The 16,795-nt window shown below is 51.6% G+C and overlaps 1 protein-coding gene across 7 annotated transcripts in view; it reads right to left on the bottom strand.

The window, feature by feature from the left end:
* Window positions 1-16,795, bottom strand: part of rnf220a (ring finger protein 220a) — a 112,454-nt gene that overhangs the window by 25,207 nt on the left and 70,452 nt on the right. For all 7 annotated transcript variants that reach the window (XM_084707882.1, XM_084707885.1, XM_084707883.1 and 4 more), the window contains exon 2: window positions 5,362-5,491. In XM_084707882.1, coding sequence (XP_084564008.1) covers window positions 5,362-5,491 — 130 coding nt within the window. The remainder of the gene's footprint in view (window positions 1-5,361; window positions 5,492-16,795) is intronic.

The following is a 16,795-nucleotide window of genomic DNA, read 5'->3' as shown; positions in this document are numbered from 1 at the left end:
CTGTGAGGGGGGCGTGTACATGACAGGTACGGGTGGGGTTCAACAGCTTGTCCCGCCTCTTCCTGCAGGTAATAAGCCTTGTCTCCTCCCCCCTCCCCCCTCCCCCCGTGATTGATCTGTCCACACAAATCAGGCCAGCGGCTTGAAGGGGGATAAATCGCCACGGCAACCGTGCGGCTGTTTGCGAGATAATAAACGCACTCCGCCGTGCCATAAATCTGCCCGACGACCAACCGATGCGGTCGCCGCAACCTCAGCCTTGTCTGGCTGGGGCCGCACTCATCTCCCCTCTCATCCTCCGCTCCTCCTCTCCTCCACCACTACCACCCCCGCTCTTCTCCATCAAGCTGGCAGGGTTAGGGGGGGGGTCTCTGGCTTTTAGTGCTACTGGAGCTAATGCAGAGGGCCATCTATCTGGGGGAGCCCCCTGTCTGGTAGGAGAGGGGATGAGCAGGGGGGCAGAGGGGGGGTGGTGGGGGTGGGGTGCTGCTGTACACTTACACAGATTAAGGGGTCATATCGCTCTGGTTCTCTTCCTGGATGGGAGACTTGTGTGTGTGTGTGGGGGTGTGTGTGTGTGTGGGGGGGGTAGTTGCTGTACTTTAGCTATACATTTTATGTATACAGTAGAGCCTGGAGCCAAATCTCCATCCTTTCCTTCCACACCCCGGGTGTCAGTCTGGTGTCGACTGGGAGACGGGGAAGCGGGAGATCAGCTCCTCTAACAAAGAGCACAGAGCTCTGCTCCACAGTCACACGGCGTCTGAATCGGGAGATCTGCCGTCTATCCGCTGTTCCCGTTCACCCTCGCCCTCCTTCATTACCTCAGAACAACAACAGCCACCGTAACGCCAGCAGCTGACTGACTGCTTGTCGACTGTTTGCGGTGGTTGGCTGTTGGCGCGGTGAAAGACAAGGGGTAGGGCTATGCTGTTGACAAAGTGACAGGGGCTCTGACTGAGAGAGAGAGAGAGAGAGAGAGAGAGAGAGAGAGAGAGAGAGAGAGGGCGGGCGGGCGGGAGGGGAGATGAAAGGAGACAGAGACAGAGAGAGAACGGGATGGGGAGAGAGTGAGAGCAGGTGCACGTTTCAGCTTCATACGTGAGCCCGTTTCAATGAATTTTGATGGGAATGCCTGGATGAGAGTCTTCCAGCCTGTCATGTCAAACCAGGACTGGGAGTTGTGAAATGAGCAACAAAGCAAGCGGAGAAAAGAGAGGAGCGGAGGGAGGAAAGGAGGAGAGGGGTGGGGGGGGGGTGGGGAGCGAGAGGTTGCCAACAGGAGATGGAGTTAAGGTGTGTTTTGTTAATGTGTTTTGTTAGAGAGTAGCAGAGGTCTGCTGACAAGACCAGAGAGGTACATCTCTGTAGAGCTGCACACCTTAATGGGAAGTGAACATCTTTGATATTTCAGGCTGTTCGACTGAACAGTGTTGCTTCTGTCATCTGATCAGATTCATTCAGATCCCCTCTGCTATCTATCTGTCTATCTATCTATCTATCTATCTATCTATCTATCTATCTATCTATCTATCTATCTATCTATCTATCTATCTATCTATCTATCTATCTATCTATCTATCTATCTATCTCTCTCTCTCTCTCTCTCTCTCTCTCTCTCTCTCTCTCTCTCTCTCTCTCTCTCTCTCTCTCTCTCTCCTCTCTCCCTTTCTGTCTTCCTCATTCTCTTTCTCCACCTGGTTTTACATGGAGGGAGGAAAGGACTGCAGAAGAGAGGGAAGGAGAGAGGTTGGAAATTGAATAAGTCCCTGTCGAGGGGTGTTGGGGGGGGTGGGGGGAGGGGGGGAGGGGAGGGAGGGGGGGCTGTAAGCTCCAGATAAAGATTGCTTTTCGCCTCTCGTGTCGTCCGCCACCGAGCTGTGGTTCGCTCCGATGGAGGCAAATTGATTACGTGGGGGTGGAGGAGGTGGAGATGGGGGAGGAGGTGGAGAGAGAGAGAGAGAGAGAGAGAGAGAGAGAGAGAGAGAGAGAGAGAGAGAGAGAGAGAGAGAGAGAGAGAGAGAGAGAGAGAGGAGGGGGGCATATGTAGATTGCTCTGCCCACCCCCGCCCACCAGCCCTTCCGCCCCCTCAGGGTGTGTAAAGGCCATGATAGATTTCCATTTCCATACATGAGGAGGAGAGGGGCGGAAGGAGAGGAGCGGATGAGGAGAGGAGGCAAAGGAGAAGCCAGGAGGTGGAGGGGGGGAGAAGCGGGCTGGCGGGCGGGCGGGCGGAGGAGAGGAGCGGAGGCAGAGGTAGGAGGAGGAGAAGCAGGTGGAGGAGAGGAGTGGCAGCAGAGACTCCTAGTCCTGGATCCTGGGTCGCCAGGGAGCACACTGGCGCTTGGTTTCCATCCCAATCCCACACACATGCCTGCACACACACACACACACCAATGCACACACACACACGCACACACACGCACACGCACGCACACACACAAACACACGTACACCTTGAGGCCCCTCCGAGACTGCCGACCCCCTCCATCTGCCTAATGCTACATCTTGAATACGCCTCTCCATTCTACATGCTCTCCAGTCTCATTTGGGCCTGAATGAAACACTATCATTAAAGGGAGATTTACTACAAATTGCCACAAATTCCCTGTGTCACTTTCAATGATCTGTGCGCCCATGTAGCAGGCTGTCTACCCTGCCCAGGATGTCAGAGCAGAAGGAATGGGACAGCTCAGTGTGTGTGTGTGTGTGTGTGTATGTGCATGCATGTTGAGTGTGTTCCAAACCATAGATAGCTACTCTCCCTCAGACTGCAGTGTTCCTAGAGATAGCCAAATATCCAAACAAAATCACTGCCATCGATACTTAAAACGTGCATTTCGAGACACATAACCTTCCGGAGAGTGTACAGGGTTCCACAGGGAGCGCAGAACCAGCGCCGTGCAGGGTTTAACCAGAGGTTGGAACATCCATCTCTGAAACACACTTTGTCTATACAGCCCAGGCATTAATGAAACGACAAGGAGCTAACTGACCAGTGTGCCAGCCCCCATTACCCTGCACCGCTCTGCGTACACTCTGACACACACACTCTCTCTTTCTCTCTCTCTCTCTCTCTCTCTCTCTCTCTCTCTCTCTCTCTCTCTCTCTCTCTCTCTCTCTCTCTCTCTCACATACAAACACTCCCTTTCTCTCACACACACTTACACACTCTATCTCACACACAAACACGTGTGCCCATATCCACACACACACAGATTAAAGCTTCAACGAGCTCCCCTCGCAGATTCATCATCAAACGGAAATCATTCCTCCCATTAAACCCAGCAGTGATTGTATTGGCCTAAAGTCAGACCTTGGACTGGTTGCCGGGGGCAAGGACACTTGGAGTGAGGGAAAGACGGAGGCTCTCTTCTCCTCTTTCTGCTTCTATTCTTTTCCTCTCATGCCCCATTTTTCTTTTTTTCTCTCTTTCTTTCCATCCCTCCGTCCAAATTCTCCCTCTCTCTTTTCATCTTCCTGCCTCTTAAAAATTCCCTAATGTATCCCTAACCTGGCATGTAATGTATGTGTGTGCTTGGTACAGTAGGTGTGTGTACTGTATGTGTGTGTCTGTGTGTGTGTGTGTGTCTGTAAGAGGGGGGTGGATGGTTGGATGGATCCTGTCCATAAGTCACCCAGCAGCAGCTAAGGGGTTAATGGGGATCGTAGCTGGCGCGGCTAAATCACCGGGCCGTGACGCCAGCCAGTGTCCGACCCTGACACACCAGGAGGGATGACGCTATTTCTTTAAATAACCGCCTCCCTCCCTCCCTCCCTCCCTCCCTCCCTCCCTCCCTCCCTCCCTCCCTCCCTCCCTCCCTCCCTCCCTCCCTCCCTCCCTCCCTCCCTCCCTCCCTCCCTCCCTCCCTCCCTCCCTCCCTCCCTCCCTCCCAACTTCCCTCCCTCCCCAGAGCAGCAGCCCTGGAGTTCCTCAGCAGTAGCAGCCAGGCCCAAAGGGAAGGCCAGTGTGCTCTGCCCTTTATTAATTATTAAATGATAACTCCTCATCCTCCAATGACACTGCTGATGGATGGATAGCACTCAGGCTGGGGGGTCCCCCTCCTCCTCTCCTCCCCTCTCCTCCTGTGGCCCATGTAAATCTCTCAAAGTGTGTATGTTCGGCTCCAGTGGGATTCTTCCTTTTCCCTCCCCTTCATATCTCTCTCTCTCTCTCTCTCTCTCTCTCTCTCTCTCTCTTTCTCTCTCCACCCCCCGCCCCCTCTCCCTCTCCCTCTCCCTCCCTCTCCTAGTTTCCCTGCCCTCCGTATATGCAGACCCCCAGGGCTGCCTCTGCAGGCATGTACCCCACGCACTACAGCAGGTGATGAGGTGATATTTGATTTGTTATGTATTTGTTATTTGTGATTACATGATGATCTCTGTATTTTTCCCCCATGTCTCTCTGCCGCTGTTACACCCAAATTTCCCCACCTGGAGATTTAACAAAGTGTTCTCTTATCTGGTCTCACGAGGGGTGAGGGGATGGAGGAGGGGTGGATGGAGGAGAGGAGGAGGGGAAGAGGAGAGGTGGGGGGGGGGGTAAATGAGTGTGCTCTATCTGGCGTCCAGTAGGCCTGCCCCTCTCCTCCCCTGTGGTCCAGGCCTACAGGTTAATGGTAGGGACCATAAAGCAGGGGTGTTTAGGGAGCACGTCGGTCAGGGGATCAAGGTGAAATATGATTTCAAATGTCTCCCCTCAGCTCTTAAAATGGTCTGCTCTTGATTTATCGCCTATGAAGCGGTTTAACTACCCAGGTTGTTAACTAGCCTCCAGAGCTCATCTCTGCTATCCCTAGACCAGGTCACCCTCCCCAATCAAGCCCTGCCTACAGGGAGACACCCCCTCACGCTCGGGTGTGAAGAGAGCCACCTGGAAAAGTCTAAAGAGTAAAACACCGAACTAACGCCAAACTGCAGACTGGCTGGAGAAACCATGTTCCAATCACTTATCCAGCTCTTAGATCTCATATGTTCAGGGTCTACAAGTCCCTGTCAACAAGCTATAAAGCTACAAAGGAATCAGGCACCGAAGTCATGGTGTCTGACTTGGGCCTGGGTTAAGGAGCCCAGCTCAGACAGACTCCCCCCCACCCTGAGCTGCAGTCCTGCAGCCGCTGTGTGTGATCTACTCCCCACACCTGTCGTACCTGGGCTGAGCCCTGGGCAGACCACAGCTGATTTATCTACCTGTCTCCGAGTGTCTGTGTCCAGCTGGGATTTGTTGTTTTGTCCCACAGAAGCCCTTCAGAAGCCCAGGTATCACCACAGCATTAGGGAAATACCCGGGTCTGAGGGGAGGAGAGGGGGGAGGCTGGCCTGTGGGCGTGTGTGTGTGTGTGTGTGTGTGTGGGGTGTACCTGAGGTGCATGTGGGTGAGTCGCTCCATCTCCTGCTCCATGTGCTCCTGCAGCTCTCCTGGACGCAGCAGCACCTGGCAGATAGGACACACTGGAGCCTGGCTGTCATACAGACTCATCTTCTTCTTACCTGGAGAGAGGGATGTGGGTGGGAGAGAGAGAGAGAGAGAGAGAGAGAGAGAGAGAGAGAGAGAGAGAGAGAGAGAGAGAGAGAGAGAGAGAGAGAGAGAGAGAGAGAGAGAGAGAGAGAGAGAGAGAGAGAGAGAGAGAGAGAGAGGGAGAGAGGGAGAGAGGGAGAGAGGGGGGGAAGGGGAGGGAGAGAGAGATGAGTTTTATTAATTAGGTATTTAACATCCTAACCTGAACCTAAGATCCTGTCTCTCATGCACATGTGACACTGCTTCCAGAGCCCGGCCCCCCCACCGTGAGTGATGAGGTCATGCTGAAGGGAGAGCCAACTCTGCACCAGTGCATTGTCCTTGCCTTGGAAAACCCACGTTTGTGCATGCTGTGTGCAGGAGCAGGTGCAGAGCAGTGTGGTCAGGGTGTGTGCGCTGCTTGGCCTTAGTGCCTCAGTGTCTCACTGCAAAGAATAGGACTGTCTGGGCTTAAAGGGTCTGCTAGTATAAATAACCTGGAGTCAGAACTGTGTGTGTGTGTGTATGTGAAGGGGACTTCCTTTCTCTCCCCTAGGTCCTCTCTGTTTGGGTCCTGATTTGGCCAATCAAAAGCTCTATTCTTAGCCCTGGAACAATGAAACTGACCCGAAACAGGATATCCTGTAGGGACAGGCAGTCACCGCGGTAACTGGTCAGGTAGAGGCAACAGACAGACAGAGTCCTTGTGTGCCCTCTCTGTCTGGCTGACCTGACACAAACACACACACCACGCACGTCCGCACACACACACACACAGCCATATTCTTATCAGCCCACAGTTGAAGACCAGTGATTTTGTCCTAATAGACAGGTTATGGCTGTGTGTGAGTTTACACAAACCAAACTAAAACAGGTGCCAGAGTAGACAAAATAACATTTATTAAGCAGCCACTTACTCACTCAGGCACTGGGGTAGACAGCTTGTTTAGGGTCCTGTCTGACTTCGAGGACCCTTCATGATAATAGGGTCCACAAACAAAACAGGTGCCACAGCAAAATCACATCTTTCCAGCTTCTGGCCCATTTACCCTTCCCAGGCAGGCAGTGAGAAGGCCAGCTTGTTTGGGGTCCTGTCAGACCAGGAGAACTGAGGACCCTTGTTGATAATGGCTTCTAGGGTCTGTCCTAGCTAACTGCTCAGCTGTAGCTCTGATGCAGTTGGACAGGGCTATTACAGGGAGGTAAGCTGGGCCGGGCTAGCCATCCCCAGTCTTAAACACTACAGAGCCGCTGGTCTGTGCTCTGCTCTGCTGCAGCTTAAACCCTTAAGCCCAGAACGAGCGTGTCCTTGACTTGAGAGGGCAGTATTGTATTTGTCTTGTGATGTGATGCCGCTGCACACACACACACACACACTGTTTGAGCTGCTGATGGATCAGTCTCACCAACCCCCCCCCCCCCCCCCCCCCCCCCTCCCCCCCCCCCCCCCCCCCAATCTGCGATAGAAACAAACACACACATGTACACGCACACGCTCGCACACCGATACACACAAACCTGTGCATGCACCCATGCGGACACGCAGGCGCACACACACACACACACACACACACACAGACACCCTCTCTCTCTCTATCTCGATGCCTCTCCACCCCCCCTCCCCTCCCCCCTCCCCTCTCTGTCCAGTCAGGCGTGCCTGCCCATACTCAGCTCCCATTCCCCAGCACTACTACTTAACAGCCCCACACTCTGGACACTTTAAGTGACTTTGAAAAATAGGTAATCGATTACAATTCTGCGTGTCTGTGTTTCTGTCTCCTCCCTCACGCTCTCCCTCCAGTCTCTGCTCGCCACATCTAGTTCTAATTTTCTATTTATTCTCCCAGCTTTGCTCATCCCCTCCATCTAGTTCTTTCTATTCTCTCTTTTCGTTCCTCCCCCCCGCAGTCCTCTCCCTTTGTTTTTTTTTTGATCTATCCCTTTCTATCTGTCTCCCCTTCTCTTTCTTTTTGTCCTTGTCTCTTTTCCACCCTTTATTTTTTACCCCCTTTCATCTCCGGTGGTCATTGTACCTGTCTTTCTCCTCTTCATCCTACTCTCTCTCTCTCTCTCTCTCTCTCTCTCTCTCTCTCTCTCTCTCTCTCTCTCTCTCTCTCTCTTGCTCTCTCTCTCTCTACCTCTCTCACTCTGCTCTCACCACTGGTCAGCTTTATTGCCCTGACAAGATAATTTGAGTCGTGCCAAAGCAATCACCGTCTGCAGGAGTAAACAAAACCAGATCCAATCCTCTGCTGATGAAGCTCTTTCCATTCTACTGGCAAACACACCTGCAACGCACACAACTCAACTTTACTGTCTGCAGCTCATTTCATTTTTTGGTGGAGAGAATTTTAAAGTTAATAATGATCTTTAGTTTTAACTTGCTGTAGGTCTGATCACAGTTATTCTATTTTCATTTTACAGTATGTGTACTCTGTAGGGTCTAATTTAGCTTGTTTCATAGGAAAATAATCTTTGGAATATTTTATTTATCATGTATCAATATTTGTCAGGGAAGTAACCACAGCGTGTGTTTATGTGTGGAGTTCCTCTCTGAAGACAATAGAAGTTTGTGTGTGTGTGTGTGGTCAGTCTCCTCTCCAGCCAGCTCCTTTAATTCATCCGTACACAATCAATGGCTTTAGTAATGGAGTCCTGATCACTCTACCAAGGACCTGTCCTAGCCTTAACCACCTCCCTGTCACAGCCCTACACACACACACACACACACACACACACACACACACACACACACACACACACACACACACACACACACACACACACACACCAGTGTTAGGCCAGGCTCTGAAGTTTCTAGGGACCTCAATTCACACAACTACACTTTTTGGTGAAATGTGATTGACTGTTTGGTTGTCTATGATTGGTCATTTAGGAAGTGTAGCTGTCTTTGATTGGTCAGTTGGAAAATGTATGTGCTGTCATGTCACCAGGGAACCAGAAGCAACCAGAGCAGTCAGGACAGCCAGGCTGACTAATGAAAAACAAGCTGACACTCCCATCTCTAGCCTGCTGACTGATGAAGTAACACTCTCTCTCTCTCTCTCTCTCTCTCTCTCTCTCTCTCTCTCTCTCTCTCTCTCTCTTTCTCTCTCTATTTTTCTCTTTCACATTCCTCCCAGTCTCTACATACTTTCATCTCTCTGACCGTCATCTTGTCCTCTTTCCACCACACCCAGACGAAGAGGATTTCTGTCCAATCAAAGCCATTGACAGTGGCCTAATGATATGTCTCTGTCCAATCAGAGGAGTTGACACTGGAGCATCTTTCATCCCACTGCAGGTAATCTCTCAACCTCACCTATGATGTCACATAAGACACAAGTTTTCCTGCTACATCAACATGCTCATCAATAAAGGCTTGCGGCTTGTGTGAGCGTGTGTGTGTGTGTGTGTGTGTGTGTCAGGGCTAATGCTTATCCTATAGACAGACCCATTATGTGTGTGTGCAGCCCCCTATGGCTGGTGTCCACATCCTCCCTGGAGAGGATTGACTAGATGGAGACAGGCTGTGATTAATCACACACACACACACCACGCTGCTTTTGACAACTAAAACACTGAGACAGAGGGAAGGAGAGACACAGAGAGAGAGAGAGAGAGAGAGAGAGAGAGAGAGAGAGAGACAGAGAGACAGAGAGACAGAGAGAGAGAGAGAGAGAGAGAGAGAGAGAGAGAGAGAGAGACAGAGAGACAGAGAGAAAGAGAGAGACACAGAGAGAGAGAGACAGAGAGAGAGAGACAGAGACAGAGAGAGAGAGATAGAGAGAGAGAAAGAGAGAGAGAGTCTGTTTCCTTTACATACATGTACCCTAAAGTAGTTTCACGTCATTTTGATCTCCTCATCTGCATTATTGTTCAAATAAAGGATGTGTAGTTCTCTCCCTCCTCCCTCTCCTCACCGCGGCCTTCTCTCCCCTTCCACGGGAATTCTTCCGTGGCCCTCCAGTTTGCTGTCAGTGTCTAGTTCTCTCTCTATCCCTTTCTCTCCCCCTCGCTCATTCTCATCCCCCTCTCCCCCTCCCCTCTGCTGTTTCTCTCTCTGTCTCTGTCTCCCTCGGGGAGGTGAGTGATGGGAATTGGGGGACAGAGAGATAAATCCTGGCGACTGAGGGGGGGGCGGGACACGAGGCGCTTGTCAGCGCGTTAAAGATGATTAATGCGGGATGCCCCCCACCAACAGACCCCTCGGCTCTACCCAGAGTAAGGGGGTGGGGGGGTGGCAGGGGTGGGGAGCGTTTAATCTACAGGAGCGAAGGGGACACCTAGGCAGGCAGGGAGGTGAGGGAGCGAGGGATGGATGGATGGATGGGGGGAGCGAGGGAGAGAGGGGGGAGGGGGCAATAACAGGGAAATAGGCCTGACAGAACTTTTTAGTGCTGAGATTCCTCACCAAAATGCCACAAGGCCAGGGGGAGGGAGGGAGGGGGAGAGGGAGGGAGGATGAGAGAGGGAGGGAGGATGAGAGAGGGAGGGGGGGAGGGAGGGGGGGAGAGAGGGAGGGGGGAGGGAGGGGGGGGTTCGACCGTTCCTGACAGTTCTGATGGAGTATGGGCTTGATCTCTTCTAATGCGGTAAGATGAATCTCCTCTCCTCTCCTCCTCTCCTCTCCTATATAATCTCAACCTCAATCTTAAATCTATTACCCCAGTGTTTGAGTATAAGTATGGCTGTATGATAATGACAAACAGACACACAGACAGGCCAACAGAGAAGAGGTCATTATCAGGCCTATTTCCATCACTTAACCCCCTCTTCCTAAAATCAATGATCGGAGGTGTTAGGAGGGAGAGGGGGAATCCAGACAGACGATTAGACGACAGATGGCAGGGTTAGAACGTGCCGGAACGGAAGAGAGCGCAGCCTGATGGGGAGAGAGATGGAGAGATGGAGAGATGGAGGAGGAGATGGCTCTCACCATATCCATGTCTCTGATATTAAATCCTGTCATGGTCTACTGGCTGTCCTCTCTGAGACGCCTACCTGCTATGATACAGCCTCGGCTAGCATGCTGCTGGTGTGTGTGTGTGTGAGGTTGACTTTGGTTAAGTTTGCTGCTCTGTCTACACTGTTGTTACCTGCAGAGAGAATGAGAGAAACAGGCCTGCTCTGACTAGTGTGTCTCAGGATGTGTATGTGTTTGTACTGTGTGTGTGTGTGTGTGTGTGTGTTTGAGTCACTCCAATCTTGGCTTTCCTCAATGCTTAATGTACTGGCAGCAGAACAAAGACTCTAACTAACTAACAGGCACTCTGGGACACGGACCAGAGCCATATGCAGCCTGTTAACATGTTGTCTCAGTGTGTGTGTGCGTGTGTGTGTGTGTGTGTGTGTGTCACCTGGGAGCTCCTGACCTGGCACAGCTGCCTGCCTGACGCCTGTAAACCAGCCTCTTTTTGCTGACTACACACACACAGACACAAACACACACACACACACACACACGACTGACACGAAACATTCCCACATGTACTTTCCCTCACGTGCCACACTCATTCACGCCAATCTCACGTCGCTCTGTTTCTGCAAGCTGAGCAGATGTCTTTGGCGGATCAATTAGCATCAGTTCCAGTCTGACTCCATCCAAGGAGCTGCCGTTGATCTGTCACACATCTGTCACCCAGATCTCAAGATGGTGGAAGCTCCACAGCCCTCCTCTGGTCTCTGCTGGAGAGCCTTGACCATCCGTCTTTTAATAAGGAATCCTGCAGGAAACAGCCTCTTTATTTATCATCTGGAGCAGGCTCTTTGAGCTCTCTCTCTCTCTCTCTCTCTCTCTCTCTCTCTCTCTCTCTCTCTCTCTCTCTCTCTCTCTCTCTCTCTCTCTCTCTCTCTCTCTCTCTCTCTCTCTCTCTCTCTCTATCTCCCTCCCTCTCTCTCTCTCTCCTGCTCTATGCAGGCCTGCTTCCCAGGTGATGTATGAATCAGTAGATCTCAGATAGTGCAGGCTGGGAGGGAGAGAAGTGTGGGGAGTGCCATGAGGACATCCTTCACCGGTAAGAGCAGCCCTCTGTCCTCATTCATGTTCTTTAGTGCTGTTGGAGAACGAGCTGCATCCTGCTACCATGAACTGGGAGAACAGTCACTTCTATACGCTGCTACCGGCCCACACTCAGCTGATGGAAATACGTTGAGATTATAGAAGTCTGCCAAGAGGAGGGAGAGAAAAGACGACTGAGATAAGGACAAAGAGATAGGACGGTGTGCTTGTGGGAGTGCCGTAGAGTAAGAGAAAAAGAGAGAGAAAGAGACAAAGAGAGAGAGCCACGATAGAAACAGTGTCCCATTAAGAGAGAGAAGCTGCCATCACTCGGTCTAACCAGCACCAAATAGAATTACCCAGTGCGCACACACACAGACTACACACACACTACACACACACTACACACACACGCGGCGGCGTCTCGTCTCTCCGTGCCCTTGAACAAGTCTCTTCTCCTCGTCCTCCACCGTCGCTGCCTCCTCCCTCCTCCCACCTCATGTTCGTCATGGCGGGCCGCCCTAAATGAGTTTCCCGACATGCATCAAGTGTTTGCGTCCCTCCCGCTCCTCTCCCAGCCCGCCCGCCCGCCCGCCGCCTCCCTCGCCTGCCTAACACCCGCCAACATCAGTAAACAAGGAAATCTCTCAGGCCAACCTGAATGTGTAACCACATTACCCTGCCCGATAACGTCTTCAAATAATGTGCGATAAGGGGAATTTGATTTGATTCGTGGTAAGGCGTCTTTTTTCACCCTTTAAGAGATCCCTCCTCCCTCTCTTCTGCCTTTTCGTCTTCCTGTCCTCCTTGCTATAGCCTGAGGATGTACATCACCTCTCACCCCCGCCTCCCCCTCCTTTATTCCCCTCTTCAAAATGACATTGCCTCGCATGCACAATCAAATAAATCCCCTGTCTTGTCAGCCTTCATTTTGGGCTACCCAGCACCCTAAATCAATGCAAGGTGAGTCCGCAACAGCTATCTCCATAAAGGACAATATGTGCTTTAAAGTCGAAATGAGGGAAATTAAAGATGAGGGGGACTGCACAAAGAAGCGTGTGTGTGTCTGTGTGTGCGCGTGTGTGTGTGTGCGCGTGTGTGTGCGTGGGTGTGTGGTGTAATACGGTATTCTTTAAGTGAGGCATGTTTTGAGCAGTCTACACATTTACTGGGGTGATTGCTGTTGTGAGGGGAGGATGGGGGGGGGGGGGCGCTTGTTCATTCAAAGGACGATGAAATAGAACGAGGTCTCCGTCAGTTTGTCCCCCTCTCCTCTCCCCTCTGCTTCTCCTCCTGACAGTGATACATGGTGTGTTTAAATACCAGTCTTCCATGGCCTACTCACAACCAAACACACCTCTCATTCACTATCCCAGCCTTCACTGTCACCTTTAAGACTGCAAACACAGGCTGAAACCATCCTGACAAGGGGAGGTTGGTTGGATCCTGTGTCTGTTTAACTCAGGTACCGGGGAAAGGCTACAATAAAGGCACCCTTTTTCCGACTGGGATTCAATCGCGAGAAGTGAAAGGTTTGATACCGTTGATATACAAACGCAAGGATGCACATTGAGGTTTTTGAAGCCTGATGATGCACCCAGACATTGAATTCTGGGAGCGGAAACAGAGAAAAACAATGTGATAAATCACCAGCTAAGTGATTTACTCTCTTTGAACACCCTAGCTGTGGGATGGCCTGTGTGTGTGTGTGTGTGTGTGTGTGTGTGTGTGTGCTGTAGGGGCTCTGCGGGGTGGTGTGTGTGTGAGTGAGGATGGGCGGGTTAGACAGGAGAGTGGCTGTGATGGTTGCAGGGTCGCTCACAGTAGTGACAGCTGTTTATTCAATCAATCACCTTGTCGACGGGGGCAGGCCTGCCTAGCAGGAAGGACTGGGGACTGGAGATTGAGTTTTACCTCACAAGGGAGAAAGGAGCAAATTAATAGACCATTACCCAAGCGCTGACCCGGGAAATAAGGGTGATACTGCTGGGTTAGATCTGCCTGCCTGTCTGCCCGTGTCTCCACTCTGCTCTGAGCACAGATTCACACACACACACACACACACACACACACACACACACACGACACCACGGACACACCAACCAACACACAACACACCAAAACACACACAGTTAGAAGATAGGAGCATTCAGCAGGGAAGTGAACACAGAAGCCGTAGCCATCACCCCCCCACCCACCAGCCCCCTGATCCCCCCCCCCCCCCCCCCCGACACGTATCCCCCACACCCTCATCCCCAGGGGGGAAGGCCATTACAGCTGGCAGGGGAGGGAGACAATCTGAGTGGGGGGGGGGGGGGGAGTTCTAGTTAAACATGGATGTATTTCTGAGCTGTGGAGACAACATGGATTCCTAAAACAGGTGTGTGTGTGTGTGTATTAAAATATATGTGTGTGTGTGTGTGGAGGAGAGCAGCTGTGGCAGTTTGGTCATTCTCCTGATGTTTCCCTGAAAAAATGCTGTTCCAGGGTCAGTGGTTGGCTCCCCTCACTAATGGTTACACTCAGGGGGAAGGATAAGCTGGGTTAACTTCCCGCTGGAGACTGGAGGCCAGGGGTTGAGGGCTGGAGGCTGGGGGGATAGGGGCTGGAGGCTGAGGCACAGTATCTGCAGGATGGGCTGAAACAGAATGGAGACTTCCTCAGGCCTTTATGTCACCCTCTCTCTCTCTCTCTCTCTCTGTCTCTCTCTCTCTCTCTCTCTCTCTCTCTCTCTCTCTCTCTCTCTCTGTCTCTCTCTCTCTCTCTCTCTCTCTCTCTCTCTCTCTCTCTTCCCCCTTCCCCTAAGCTCAAGCAAGGGAATTAATTACCAAAGCCAATTAACTGTTTATTCTCTGATGTTTTAACTAATTACGTCTAATGGCCAGACAACAGCACCCTGCGCTAAGTTAATTGGATTCTAACGTTATTATGCTGCAGGTTGAGAGAGAGACACGCACACGCTCACAATCACACACACACACCATCACTTCCTTCTAGTATTTGTGCTGATGTCCGTGCTGCTGGCTGGCAGTGTGCAGGCTGACAGCCTCCGTCTGCGCGGAGGGACCGCTCCCCCAATCAGCCATTAACATCTACATAGGACTGGAAGGGCTTAATGATTTGAAAGTTACAAGAAAAAGCCCACAGGCCTGGGACTATCCGTCATATCTAGCACCACCTGCTACGCCAAATGGCCCTGCCTCCTGACCCTCCCTCGACACACTGGGACGAGTGTGTGTGTGTGTGTGTGCCCATCTCTAACCTTTCCCTCGCCAACCCCCACACCACTGAAACGGTTCCTCTTACACATGTTAACCTGGTGACCTCCCTTCACTAACACTGATCAATAACACTCCAAACTACTGTATCTCTCTCTGTGTGCGTGTGCGTGTATGTCTGTGCGTGTCACTCAGCACCAATGAGGCTAGGGAGTTCGCTTTTCAACACTTTGGCTAGATTGAGACCTATCTTCAGGCGCACACACACACACACACACACACACACAGCAAAGTCAGCCAGAGTAAAGTGGAATAAGAAAGGGCGAGGCGTTGCAGACAATATGTCTTCTCACCCACATGTTCATATTACCCTATCACAGCCCAGGCCAGACTAGACAGGAGAGGAAAGTGAGCCACTGATTGATTCGTCACTGGAGACCTCCCTCCCTCCGTGTGTGCTGCCTGCCTGCCTGCCTGCCTGCCACACACGCTCCCAGCCACGGTCCATCCAAGCCTACCGCCTTGGAGGCTCTCCCTGAGGACCACACACATGCCTCCCACCTCATCCCTGCATCACACACACACACACACACACACACACCCCAGATTGCTGTTGGCCAGGAGGGGGAGTAGGGATTTCCTGTTCCCAGGCTGAGCTCATCTGTCAGCTGCTGGCACTCTGACACCAGCTAACACCTCCATCGCACAAGCCATTTACAGACTAAGCCATGGCCCTAGACCTCTCTCTCTCTCTCTCTCTCTCTCTCTCACACACACACACACACACACACACACACACACACACACACAGAGATCCTGACACTCCTCTTCTCCCTTCTTGTCCACATGTTTCAATTAACGTGACACCTTATAGTGATTAGGAGGAAAACTAAGAAAAATAAGAAATGCCATACTAACAAGTTGTTTCATCCACACTCACGCACATGTTTGTAAGGTCAGGCTACCCTCGGTGAACCTGTGGTGTGTGGGACCCAGGAAGGCTTTTGCTGAGGTGGATTCATGGTCAACATCAAGACATATCTGTCCAAATCCACTGAGAGAGAGCTCAGGGCTGATAGGAAGAGAAGGCATAACTCTGAAAGCCAACATGCAAATCTGAGCTATTTCAAATGGCTGTCCCTAAAGCCCTGTAGCTCCTCTGTTTAACGTTCTGTTTCACTACTGTCTCTTTTCTTTCTCCAGTTATTGTTGGAGGCTAAAACAAGGCTGCTCTCCACATTGGCGTCTTCTTCTCTTTCCCCTTTCTATCTCTCTCTCTCTCTCTCTCTCTCTCTCTCTCGCTCCTCTCCCCCTCTCTCCTCTCTCTTCATCTCTCTTTCTCTCCTTTCTTTCAGGGATGGATTGACACTTCTTGCTCCATCTGGTCTGAATACTCAGTCCTGCATAGCCTCTCAGCAGAGAGAGAGAGATAGACATATAGACATATATAGAGAGAGCGAGAAGAAAGAGAGAGATAAAGAGATATAGACATATAGACATATATAGAGAGAGCGAGAGGAAAGAGAGAGAGAGAGAGAGAGAGAGAGAGAGAGAGAGAGAGAGAGAGAGAGAGAGAGAGAGAGAGAGAGAGAGAGAGAGAGAGCATCTTATCGGGCCTTGTCACAAACAGGGAAGCAGGATAATCCCTTTGGGAAACCAGCCTATCTCTGTCTGTCTCTCAGTAACTCTTCAGTTGGGAAGAGAGAAAAGAGTGTCAGTTTTCTGAAGAGGCTAGAGAGGTTTGGAGAGGCAAGGAGAGAAAGGGAGAGGCTGAGAGAGGCTGAGAGAGGCAGAAGAGAGGCTGGGAGAGACAGGGGAGAGGGTGGAGAGAGGAAGGGGGAGAGGTGGGTAGAGACAGGGGAGAGGCAGGGAGTGGCTGGGAGAGGAAGGGAGAGGCCGGGAGAGGAAGGGGGAAGTTGGGAGAGGAAGGAGAGAGGAGGGAAGCTAACAAATGCCTGCAATGGTTGAGGTGGAGGAGAGAGAGAGAGAGAGAGAGAGAGAGAGAGAGAGAGAGAGAGAGAGAGAGAGAGAGAGAGGGAGAGGGAGAGAGAGAGAGAGAGGGAGAGGGAGAGGGAGAT

Source organism: Hypomesus nipponensis, chromosome 10, assembly GCF_054491055.1.
Source record: "Hypomesus nipponensis isolate SF chromosome 10, ASM5449105v1, whole genome shotgun sequence".
NCBI lineage: Eukaryota > Metazoa > Chordata > Actinopteri > Osmeriformes > Osmeridae > Hypomesus > Hypomesus nipponensis.
The sequence above is the reverse complement of the archived record's forward strand: the minus strand, read 5'-3'. Positions and strand labels throughout refer to the sequence as shown.